At 25.4% G+C, this 12,794-nt stretch overlaps 2 protein-coding genes across 4 annotated transcripts; one reads left to right on the top strand and one right to left on the bottom strand.

Moving 5' to 3' along the window:
* Positions 1 to 27: 27 nt before the first annotated feature.
* LOC122847881 (aminomethyltransferase, mitochondrial-like) lies at positions 28 to 1,802 on the top strand. Its single transcript, XM_044145743.1, has 4 exons — positions 28 to 236; positions 307 to 647; positions 744 to 1,146; positions 1,212 to 1,802. The coding sequence occupies exons 1-4, from the start codon at positions 98 to 100 to the stop codon at positions 1,553 to 1,555; spliced, it is 1,227 nt and encodes a 408-aa protein (XP_044001678.1). The 5' UTR covers positions 28 to 97; the 3' UTR covers positions 1,556 to 1,802.
* Positions 1,803 to 3,011: 1,209 nt separating this feature from the next.
* On the bottom strand, positions 3,012 to 11,474 carry LOC122847857 (tyrosine-protein phosphatase non-receptor type 9-like). Of its 3 annotated transcripts, none has more exons than XM_044145717.1 (9): positions 10,833 to 11,474; positions 9,535 to 9,756; positions 7,980 to 8,084; positions 7,263 to 7,403; positions 5,830 to 6,093; positions 5,140 to 5,753; positions 4,912 to 5,062; positions 4,626 to 4,833; positions 3,012 to 4,543 (listed from the first exon to the last, which is right to left on the bottom strand). In XM_044145717.1, the coding sequence occupies exons 1-9, from the start codon at positions 10,863 to 10,865 to the stop codon at positions 4,314 to 4,316; spliced, it is 1,968 nt and encodes a 655-aa protein (XP_044001652.1). In that variant the 5' UTR covers positions 10,866 to 11,474; the 3' UTR covers positions 3,012 to 4,313. The 3 variants fall into 3 exon arrangements, with proteins under 3 accessions (XP_044001652.1, XP_044001659.1, XP_044001667.1); XM_044145724.1 differs by having other exon boundaries at positions 7,995 to 8,084; XM_044145732.1 differs by lacking the exons at positions 7,263 to 7,403; positions 7,980 to 8,084; positions 9,535 to 9,756; positions 10,833 to 11,474 and adding an exon at positions 6,529 to 7,029.
* Positions 11,475 to 12,794: the final 1,320 nt, after the last annotated feature.

Here is a 12,794-nt window from a genome sequence, read left to right as displayed (position 1 = left end):
TACATGTGTTAAGTTTTTTGATAAATCAGTTTGTGAAAAACATTCATTGTAAATTCATCATATTTTTTAACATAAGAAAATTTAATTTCAGTGAAAAATGTTTAAAACAAAATGTCATCAATGGTACTTATTAAATAGAGCATACAAATTTAATCGAATTGAAGTGAAAAAAATTTCTTCAAATTCACCTGAAGTTAAGAAAACATGCATGTATGATTTTCATGTAAAAAATAATGGTAATATTAATTTAAAAATTTTTATATACTTACTTTTTTTATAATTAAAAAAAAAATTTAACGTGTTTAGGAAAAATGGTAAATTTTTCGAATTTTTTACTTCCATTAAAGTATGAAGATTCAATTGAAATTTCTCATCAACATACTAGAACAAATGCATCACTGTTTGACGTTGGACATATGCTTCAAACAGAAATATCTGGAAATAATGCTGCTGAATATTTAGAAAGTCTTACAACTGCTGATTTAAAAAATCTCAATCAAGGTGCATCTGTTTTGACAGTATTTACTAATGACAATGGTGGAATTCTTGATGATCTTATAATAACAAAAGACAGTGAGAATAAATTTTTTGTTGTATCAAATGCTGGTAGAAGAAATGAAGACATGGAAATTTTCGAAAAACGTAAGGTAAAAATTACAACTGATTTAAAATAAAATAATAAATTGACAAATCATTAATTAGTTTAATTTTATTATCATAATTTTATACTCTTTTAATTGTAGAATGAATATAAAATTCAAGAGAAACAAATTTCATTGATTCATTTCGATCCATCTGAATATGGACTTGTTGCTTTACAAGGACCAAGTGCAGCTGGCATACTTCAATCATTTGTTGATATTGATTTGACAAAATTAAAATTTATGAATTCAGTTAAAACTAAAATATTAAAAATGGAATGTAGAATAAGCCGATGTGGTTATACTGGAGAAGATGGATTTGAAATATCTTCACAAGGAAATAATATTAAAATATTAGCTGAAAAATTTTTATATTCAACTGATGTTAAACTTGCTGGTCTTGGTGCTAGAGATTCATTGAGATTAGAAGCTGGTTTATGTTTGTATGGACATGACATTGATGAAAATACAACACCAATTGAAGCAGGACTTGGTTGGCTTGTTGGTAATATATTTATACTCACAAAAAAAAAACAAATTGTTTATTTAATATATGTATTTTTATTTCAGCACGACGACGAAAACAAAATAGTGATTTTCCAGGTGCTAAAAAAATCTTATCACAAATCAAAGAAGGTGTTGAGAAAAAGAGAATTGGATTGACATTAGAAAATGGTCCAGCAGCAAGAGAAAATACTCCAATTTTATCACTAAATGGTGAATTTATTGGTGCTGTAACTTCTGGTGGTAGAAGTCCAACTTTAAAAAAACCCATAGCCATGGGATATGTTCCACCAGAACAAGGAAAAATTGGATCTAAGGTATTAGTTGATGTTAGAGGAAAAATTTACGAAGCAATTATTACAAAAATGCCATTTGTTCAAACAAATTATTACACTGATAAAAAAACATAAGTAATTCATATTTTTTATGTATTATTTTTTCAAAATTTTCAATTTACATCAACAATTATTGATGTTTAATTAGAAAATTTATATCACAAATTGTTTAGAAAAAATTTAACATCATTTTTAGAAAAAAAAATCTTCTATATGTAATTCATATGAAATATTTATAAATTTTGATGGTTTTTTACACATTTTTTTAAATAAATGATACAATGATTTGTTGACAATTAAAATAAGAACAATATTATTAGTAAGTAATTGATTATTCGTAAAACCATTTGTTAATATATACTAATTGTTATTTAATTGAATTACTAATTGTTACCCAAATAAAAATTTATCATTAACATGATCTAATTGTTGAACATCTAAATACTTTAAATTAACTAAATTTAAAAGTGAAAATAAGCTATTTTTTATATTTGTACGATGATCAATTTCAACATGAGTTAAAGAATTAATAACGCTTATTCCTTTGATTAATTCATCAGCGAAATAATACGGTGTACTTAAATAATTAAAACGTCCACCAAGATCAAATTTTATATGTTGTAAATTTTTCATATTTGAAAAAATACTAGCAAGTTGTTCGCCATTCCAGGCATCAAATTGAACCACTAATTTTTCAAGATTTGGACAATAAGCTTGAACAGACAATAATATACTTGAGTAACATCTGTCCCAAATTTCTAAACTTTTTAAAAAATATCCACATCTGAATAATATTTGTTCAATGTCTTCCTGTGTCATGTCACTGTTCTGATATTTCGAAAATTTCAATTTTTTAATATCATGCCAAGAATTTCGACCTACAGCTTGCCACCATTGACAAACTGTAAAACAAAACAAAAATTTCTATTGAAAGCTTTTTAATAAATATATTACCTATGTGCTAAAAAATATTGTCTCGTGAAATTTCAAGTTAAAACAATCACAAACAATTCGAAATAGAAAAAAACTTGCTCATTCGTTTCGAGGCACCTTAATTTACATACGGCTCTGAATCATTCTTACTGGTCAACACAGTAACAATTATTCATTTTTTTTTATTTACACTCAAACACAAATTGAAAATAATAATTAGATCATACATACCTTCTTCGATTTCTATTCTTTTTTTAAGTGGTAAATGGGTGAATATTTCAGCAAGGCAATCGTCATCAAGAATTTTTATATCAATTTCTTTTCGATTTTCCATTGAGATATTATTTGTTTTTTTTTTTTTTGTTACACTCAGATGTCAACGATATGTCTTTAAACTGACCTTTAGAATAAGTTAATTTGCCATTAACTATCATTGAATGGCAATGAACAAATCATGTTTCGACATATTTTATGCTAAAATAAACAAATAAACTAATAAAAAAATCATTATCAACGAAACAACTATATAATATTGAATTTTTTAACATTATTTTTCGAAATAAAAACAATTTAATTGACCAGGAAATAGAAAATCATATTTTTTTTTTTGTTAAATTTTTTTATTTTTCATAGATTATAGAATATAATATAAAGTTTTTTTTTTTCGACACTAATTTTAATGATTTTTTTCAGATGTTTTTCTTGATGAATATATACATTTTTTTTTTTTTATTTGTATTTTCAAGTATATATAATATATTCTTCAAATATAAATCTAGAAACATACAAATTAATTTTTTTTATCTTTTAAACTGTAAAACAGTTTATGATTGATGAAAGAGCGTTAATAAAATTTGGAAATAATTTTAATTTATACTCATGTACATTTTTGAACAAATATTTATCTCATTTTAATTGAGAAATTTTTTTTTTTTCAGTCGGCTTATTTATAAATTTAATGAATTACAATTTTTAACAAATTTTTATTTTATTTAAAAAATACATCAGCCTGGTAAAATCTTGATAAATTATTACACTCTTTGGTCACACAAGATTCAATAATTTTATGTGAAACATTTTTTTAAAAAATGAAAAACATGTATACAATTTTTTACCAAAAATTAAATGTTGCATTTTAGAAATTAATATAAAAAATAAAAAAAAAAAAAATATATAAATAAACGTACATTTAAAAGTAGAGAATAAAACGCTTCACGTTCTTGAATTATTACTGATTTTGTAAGACTAGAACATTTGTTGAAGGCCAAAACAGCATCGAATGTTTTTTTTTTTTTTATATATTTTTGGTTTTTTTAATTGGCTGTTTTATATTTTATTTTTTTCGACAAACATGAAAACCATCACACATTACATTTATTCGAAGAAATTAAATTTAATTATGATATATTTTAAAAACTAGAGAATAAGATATAAAATAATTTTATATTGATTTTTTTTCAAAAAAAAAAAAGGAAGAAGAACACTCATAAAATGAACACTGAGTTTTGTGACTATGTATAGTAAATAGTACATGAAAAATTAATCATCTAAAAAACATCTGTATTTATTTTAATAATTTGAATAGATATAAAATTTTTTTTAAAAATAATTTATGACTCATTTGTAAAATAATAAAAGAAATAATAAATTAAACAAACTGATTCATGATACAAAATTTTATAGCATCTTTTCAATAAAATATTGGCAATGATTATTATAATTACCAATTTGAATTTTTAGTAATTATATAGATTGACAGTAGCAAAGATGTTATGAATTATTTGAAACATGTACTATCTTCAATGGCCATTAAAATTTTGAAGGATAAATTTGTCCAATTGAGCTTAGTGCAATTGGTTTATAATACGTTTCCTTTTTTTAAATACAAATTTGGTAAATTTTAATCAGCATCTTCTTCAATTGTTGGTGGTAACATAGCAAGATATTTTTGACTTAATAAACCTCTTGACAAAGCATACTCTGCTAATGCACGATGACAAAATACATACTGATCAGGCATTTGAATACTGTAAGCACGTTGTGCTCTTATTTTTTCAACTGTACCACGTATATCAACAGTACCAGTATCTTCAAGTCGAGATATGCAAATGTCTAATGTACAAAATGTTCCTAAAAAATTAATAATTATCTTGTAAGATTAACCGTTTATTTTTTATGAAAAAAAGTATAAATTTAAAAGAAAAAAAAATACCTGTTCGGCCAACACCAGCACTGCAATGCACGACAATTGGTGGTCCTCGAGGATGACCAGCCCAAGTATCTCCTCTATTTGCTAATAATTTATTTTGTTGTTGTCTGACAAGTGATAAAAATTGAAGAAGTGCTTTGGCTGATTGTGGCACTCCATAGTCAGGCCAGGCAGTATACAGCATATGAGAAACTTCTCGTGTTTCTTCAGTCTATAATAATTTTTAAAAAATATAAATATAATACTATTGTATGAAAAAAAAAACAATATTTAAATAATATTTACTCACCTTGTCATTAGTTAAAAGAAGCATAGATATTGTATAATCAGGATTTGTATTTACTTCCAATGTTGTAACTGTAAAATCACCAGCTGAAAATTCATCACCAAGTCCAGGTCCCCAATATTGCGCGCATTTTGTAAAATCACGTTCAATAACTCTGAAAAAATATTTAAAACAATTATAAATTTTATTTTTATACAATTTAAATTATATAATAAAAAAATTAAATTTTACCTTGTTGTCATAACAATAACAAGTGTTTGTTGTTCCCAAACCATTCTCCAAAAATCACCACATGTTTTTGGTAATGGTCCTTGTGTACTGATAAATGCATTTTTTTGTTTATAACCATCAACAAAATTTGCATTTATATAATCAGATTGATTTATATCATTAATTTGTGATAAACATACACGACTATGATCATAACAGAGTACATCTCTGTAACGATTTTTTGGTTGATTTGGACGTAATTTTGCAATTTCAAATGAACCATCTGGTGGACGTTGACGAATTTCAGCATACTCAGCAAGAAGACCAGCTCTACCACGTGTATGTATTGTTTCAATAAATTGTTCAATTGTTATTGCTTGTAAACCCAAATCTCCATGTAAACTATCATCATCACTAAAGCCAGAACTTGCTGATGATGGAGGTTGAATTGGTGATGGTGCTTCATCACTTGCTATCCAACAATCTCTATTTGCTATCTCAACATCACTATTATTTTGAATATTAAATTTTTCACTTGTTGGTGTTGTTGGAATGCTTATATTTTTATTTTGAGATTCTTGATTATTTGGTGACTTTAATGTTGATGATAAAGGATTACCCACATGAGGGTTAACCTAAATAAAAATATATAAATTTTATAAATAATTCTTATTGATAATTTTAAGATTTAAAATTTATATTTTAATGTACCTCACAAAATTCACTACCGCTTCGATTCGTCATGGATTTGAAGCAATGCAACAACCAGTCTTCATGCTGAATTTCCAATGTTCCACCTAGAGGTTTTGGTAAAGATTCACGTGGTATATGAAGTGTTAATTGTGGTGATGAAACAGTAAATACACGATCACGTAATTTTTCTCTAACAAAAAGTCGAAGTATTTTAAAAGGTGCTTTAAACCACAAAGGTGCTGTGACAATAAGCACTTTTTTTAATTTTGCTGGGTAACCTCCCTGTTTTAAATAAAAAATAACAAAAATCATTATTTTATGTTTACATACTTTTCAGATTATAAATGATTTAAATTTACATTAAAAATAGACTAAAAATTTATATGAAAATTATACTAATTTATTTCGAATTTAATTTTTTCGTGAAGTATCATTTAAAGTTATTTATACGCGCGTACAATCCGTATTTTTAATGTTAAAATACTAAAAAAAAAAAAAAGACAATTTAAATGCTTACAATATTCATTTGTTTATTAAGATAATTTTTGGATGAATTTTTGAATCATTGACCAATTTAATTAGTCAAAAACAAATGTAAAAGTTTGTTTTTGAAAAAAAAAAAATTATACTAGTTATACATCTACCATCAAAATACGTATAATTATGTAATAATGAAAATTATTTTCTTTCTAGTAATCAACAATGTCACAGGTATACATTTGATTCAAGTTGTACGTAATGAAACAAATTTTTTTTTTTCTCATCAATCTCTCGTATCTGTCGTGTTAATAATTTATTTTCCACCTCTACCAACACCAATGATCTTTGCAATGACCCTGCGATCATCTATGTAATTGAAATATATTTTTTTTTCAAATAAACAAAATAAAAAATAATAATCCAGGTTTATATATTATAGTACTCTTGACGACGGTTTCTTTAATCGATAACACTTGATTCTTATTTTTTGTCACCTGTGAAAATGACCGAGTAACATAACAGAAAAAAAAACTAGGCTAATTTTTAAATTCACAATGAATTTATCAAAAATATGTAACGATTGATTTAAAAAAATTCAGCATATTTAATTAAGTTAAGAGCTTATTTAGCTCTAGTACTTGTAAAATATTTAAAAATTTATTCGAACATTTTTTGCACTTTGTTAAAATGTAGATAATCCCACTATACTGACAAAATGAATACTGTATGGTGTCGACAAGTACGAGTCTGCGCATTTTGTTAATGTTTCTTCCCGTATTACATTTTTAGCGTCACACAGTTTTACCAAATATAAAACGACTTCTATTTTGCCCGACTTTTACGGCACTCAAGCAATCCAGTCATGCATTACTAATATATTTTAAAAATCAATGTTTTAAAGTAAATATAAATAACACTAAATTTCATATATAAATAACAATAAATTATGAATTATTTTTAAAGTAATTTACCTTTAAAAGTGTGAGAATTTTTTGAGATAAATCGTAATCGAAATTCTGATATTTGCTGTCTGACATATCATAAATAAAAACTAAACCATGACGTTGTGTTTCAACACTTTCCAATGCAGCATCAAGCTGATAAACTATACCCTGAAAAACGAAAAAAAAAAAACGTAAATAAATTCAACTAGAAAAATGAAAAAAAGAGGTAAAGAAAAAACTAGTATTATAAATACATTTGCAGATTGAGACATTAAAATTCGACATACTAATGAATATGTAAAGCTTGGTGCAATTTTTAAGCTGTGATTTAAAATTTATTCACAGACTAATAAAAAATTATAAATTTTATCTTATAAAAGTAAAGAGCTATTCATTGTCATTTGTTTTGACACAATGAATATGATAATTGTAGTGATTATGTCAACAAAGATACTGTAGCAACATCAACAACACACAAAACTACTACTAACTACATCAACTGCAAAAAAAAATTACCACCAATTGTTCAAGTGAATTGATTATGGAATAGTGTAATACAATCAATATATTTGCTAAATTTTCAGCCAAGATATTTATCTGACTGAATATTTATTTGACTATTCAAGATTTTAAAAAAGTGTCAATTGCAACAATAAATAGCCCTGCTTGTATTAGTGTTTGTTTTTTAGTAAAATGATTTCAAGTATTAAGAAATATTAGTATCTTGGAAGGATGAATGCTTACAGGTTGAATACTGACCTGCAAGGTCGTCTGGTGTGATGTATCTTGTGGTATATGCAAATGAGCTGTGAAAATAGCAATAGCCGCACCTGAAGAATCTCTCGAAGGCTGAAACACGTAATCGAAACTCGTTTAATTAAAAAATACAAAATTGTATTGCGTTTTTTTTTTTTTTGTTCAAACCTAATTTATTATTATATAAATTTGTGATTTTGTGTACATAATGATTTGCAGATGAAAATTAAATTTACATTTTACAAAAGCAACAATAATTTCAGCTGTCTAGCTCAACCCAAAGTACTTTTTTACCATCAAAGTTTCGAAGATCAAAGTTCAAATTAAACTGGTAAAATGTCAATAACAAATAGTGATGAAAAAATATTTTTTAAACGTCCATCTGAGAATTGTTTTATCTTATTTTGACTAGATTAAAAAGATGAGCATTTAAAAATGTACATTGTTAGAAAAATTACAGTTGTTTCAATCATATTTCTGTCGATTTGATCTACCTTTTTTTAGCATAGTAAAAATTTAATAGATCCACTAGAAAAAAAATGAGTTAAATATTTGTAAATATTACATTCAAGCATGAACAATATTAAAATGATATTATATTCTTACATAATTTTTATATTTTCAGTCTAAATCATTCCTACATTTCCTGCATGACCGTTTCATGTTGTGAAGGATTTACAAGATCTTTTTTTCTCTTTACAAAATATTTAAAAAACATACTGCAACATGTAACTGACACATGTAATTCAAAATTACTTGTAAAACTAATCAGTCAAATCTAAAACTATGGGAAATTAGTGAAAGTCATAAGGAGTCATTGAAAGGCATAATTGAATTACTAAAGAGCCGCTGAAAGTTTGCGAAAGTCAAGGAAAAAATAGAGAAAATTATTGTAATTGTTTGTCACATAAAAAAAAAAAAAATTTTATGTTTTTAAAAAACTGTAAAATTATCATCAATAATTGTCATTAAATTTTTAAATTATAAATCTTTAAAAATATAATTTTTAAATGATAAATAATAATTATTTTTATTTAATTATTTGACATGATTTTCGTGACTCACATGACAAATCACAGGATATATTAGTCATGTAAATTTTAAGTTACAGGAAGTCGGAAGCCAGCTCGTCATAAAAAAAAGTCATTGAATCATAATATCAAGATATTAATACTAAAGAAATTTTAAAAATTTAATCATTTAAAAACAAAAAAAAAAATTAACTTCAAACAATTGTAACTAATGTAATTATTTTTTCATCACTTTACTGAAAATTTTAATAGTTAAAATGATATTTTCTCATTTATTAAATATGAGCCAAAAAAAAAATTCATGAACTGGCCAGTTGAGATAGTTACTTACCAAGATTGAGCTAGTAAAACTGGAATCTTGATATTAAAAATAACGTATCTATTGATTGGAGATAAAAAATTATTTTATTTCTTGTAAAATATTTAGATCTCAGGTTCATCTGAATAGAATATATTACAATGAAATAATAGAAATTTTTTATTGTTTTTTATTATATATTGTATTATATTACCAATACTGTGAATTTTCCAGTTCTCAATTCACTGCGAAGTGGCTCTTGTGTTGGAACAAGAGATGAAAGATTTTCGAGACGTCTGGTAGCTTCATGTTGCTCATACAATGATATTGCTCTTGATATATCAAATTTTCTTGCCAATAAAAATTTAACCGCTGTACTCCATGAAACTGGACTAGACTGATTTTTATTAACTGCTTCTATGAATTTTTTAGTTACCTAATACAGAAATAAATAATTAATCATACAATCATAATAAAAATATTTAATTATTTAATTTAAAAAAGCTCTTATCAATAATCTATTTTAAATCCAACAAGTGTATAAGATGTTTTGTTAAAATAAAATACAAAATAAAAATATTTTAAATCTGGCTTGTTGAATTTGTTGATGATTCTAATATCCTAGTCTTGATTTGCCAACTAAAATTTGTGTTAAAAGTAATTATTTAATTCTATCAGCTGCAGATATGATCTTGAATGAAAATGTTGCAATACTAATTCGTGTTCTTCGTGTTCAGAATGAATATAGAACTCCTTACAATTAAGACGTTTATATTTATCTTCAAAAGAAACAAAAGTAGAAGTTTATATGTTTAATTTAGTGAATTAATTATTGAGTTTGAACTAGCAGTCATCACAATTTGACAACACTATCCAATTTACTCCAAAACAGAATTAAATTACTTTTAAAAACTAGAAAATTAAAATGAGGTTTAAAAAAAAATTAAAAGGAGAATTTTATTTATTTTTCAAGGTAATTTGGTGAGTATGTTACTTTAAACTATAAACTCTCCTTGCTTGAGGGTATCATCAAGAGTTTGAATGCAAAAAATACGTCAATTTCATTTGGATTTTATAGTGTCTTGTTGGATACAACAGTATCAAAGTTAGGACAATAAAAGTTGCTTCATTATCAGACCTAATAAAATGCTTTTCAAATAGAAAAATATAATAATAATTTGTTGGAATTATTGTTCACAATTCAGCAGAAAGCAAGAGCCTGATCATTGGAACTATAAATTTATTTTCAAAGATATTTGTTGAGTATCTTCTAGACTGACACATCATGTAACAGTTGATTTTACTTTGTTAATGTTTATATTAATAATACAATTGATATAAAAGCAATCAATGATTAATCAATGAAGGACAAAAAAAAACATAAATAAGTATACAAAGAATATTTATCTAAGGATATACAAGGAAGCGAATATTTCTCTTTACTCCAAAAATCTCCTGGAAGATTAAAATCGACAAACGTCAAAATATATATAGTAAATGACAAAAACTTACTTGCTCTTGCTCGACAGTCAATGCAGCGGCCATTTTTTTTTCAAGATTAACAGTAAAAAAAAATCAGCAACGGATGTCCATGCATAAATATATCAATGTAAATTTAGACGTCAAAAATATATACAAAATAATGTCAATATTTATTTATTGTTTTTATTTGATGTTTCACTAAAAGTTATTGTATACAATTAAATATCAAACACACACAATACTTATCAAGTCTAGTTTTAAATAATAAAAATATCTGTGTATAATTAAAGTTTTAATATACACGATTGAAAATAAATAATGACAAAACCGCTTTTCTTTACAAACAAGGTTGACACTTGACAGCGAAAAAGGATCTTGCTCACAACGACAAAATTTGTTTTTGTTTAATTTTATATTATATAGAGGTAATTATAAAGTTAATATAAAATTACAAAAATTATTAACTAACAAAACGAAGAAATTAACAAAAAAAAAAAAAGTTATTTTTATAAAGGAAACTCAGCAGTTAAGAGTTTACTAATTATATCCATATTATCTCTAAATTCCAAATATATATTTGACACAATTTGACAGTATCTAACAACTTGCCGAGTTGCCACAAATCACCACAAATAAAATATGATATTTATTATTTACAGATTTATGAACAGTGAACACACACATCTATAATTTATATTTTATATGTATACATACATAAAGGCTGCAGTCACTAGATTTTTTCTAGTGGATTCTAGATATGCAAACACTAGGGGGCTTAATAAAACTTGTGACTAACAAATGTTCCTACAGATTCATTAAATTTGATTAAATTATTTAATTTAAATTTAATTATTATTATTTAATTAACTAATTATTATTAATTAATTTAAATTTAATTTAAATTCATGTTACGGTGGTTTATATTTTTTTTCACTTTGATGCGCATGATTATACACATGCGCATATCGATATCATGCATGGGTCCGTTCAAAGACCATATTGAATATAAATTATATTGTTACATGTAGGCAACAACATCCTTTCCTTAGCTAATTTTTTCATAGCTTTTTTAATTTATCATTTAATTTAAATAAATCAATAAGTAAGCTACATCCATTCATTTGTCAATAGCTTATTATTTGTTTAAAATAATTATTTAACAATGAAATTCTTTCGTAATAACAATTTTCTCTAATATACTTATTAAGTAATGTAATATATAAACAATAACCTTCTATTAATTAGTATATATCCTCATTGAAGATAAAATAAAATATTTAAAATCACCCGCGCAAACGGTGATTGGCTCTGGTAAGCTCCGCCTTTTTTGGTTAAAAATGATTTATTACCGGTAAAAAATCCGCTTAAAAATGCTAAAAAAATAAAACACCGGTATAAATCCATGGTGGAAATATTACTCCGACATTACTCCGTTTTTGGCCCACTTCCGGAGAAATTACTCCGGCATGGGATCAGTAAAGGAGAATTTTTTCTGGCATTGGATCAGTGAAGGAAAAATTATTCTGGCATGGGATCAGTGAAAGAACCAGAGATATTGCTTTTTAAATTTTTACAGTATTCAACTATTTTTATTATGCCATTTGTAATGTAATCGTCCAACAAATTGTCAAATGTTCCAAGTTTTTTATGTTTTGACAGTTATTGTCATTGCAAATATGCGATCGGCTGAATCATCTTTTGGCCACAGAGTCACATCAAAATGCTTTATATTTTGACATGTGTTGAATATTGTAGCTGGCAAATTTTCAGCGGATATTTTTGCCCCAAATTTACCAGCTAACCAGCTTATTGAACATATTGACATCATTTCTCAAATAGTTAAATATCCGGCTTGATACATTGACAGTTTGACACTAACAAATCACGTTGATTATCTTCTCGTGTGTCCAAAGCGACTGTGGTAGTTTTTTTATTTCATTAAAAATTCTTTTAAATTCATTTGGATGCGATAAAATCGTATTGACAAAAACC

The sequence above is a fragment of the Aphidius gifuensis genome, linkage group LG1, assembly GCF_014905175.1.
Source record: "Aphidius gifuensis isolate YNYX2018 linkage group LG1, ASM1490517v1, whole genome shotgun sequence".
Lineage (NCBI taxonomy): Eukaryota > Metazoa > Arthropoda > Insecta > Hymenoptera > Braconidae > Aphidius > Aphidius gifuensis.
This window is presented reverse-complemented; position numbering and strand designations above follow the sequence as displayed.

Excerpts from the sequence above, each read along its gene's own strand:
- LOC122847857 (XM_044145717.1), bottom strand. The coding sequence starts at position 10,865 with ATGGCCGCTGCATTGACTGTCGAGCAAGAGCAA. Across the intron at positions 7,404-7,979 it reads TGCAGGTCAGTATTCAACCT|GGTATAGTTTATCAGCTTGA; the intron begins GTAAGCATTCAT and ends TTCGTTTTTCAG. Across the intron at positions 6,094-7,262 it reads AAATTCTCACACTTTTAAAG|GGAGGTTACCCAGCAAAATT; the intron begins GTAAATTACTTT and ends TATTTAAAACAG.
- LOC122847881 (XM_044145743.1), top strand. The coding sequence starts at position 98 with ATGTTTAAAACAAAATGTCATCAATGGTACTTATTAAATAGAGCATAC. Across the intron at positions 237-306 it reads TTTTCATGTAAAAAATAATG|GAAAAATGGTAAATTTTTCG; the intron begins GTAATATTAATT and ends TAACGTGTTTAG. Across the intron at positions 1,147-1,211 it reads AGGACTTGGTTGGCTTGTTG|CACGACGACGAAAACAAAAT; the intron begins GTAATATATTTA and ends TTTTTATTTCAG.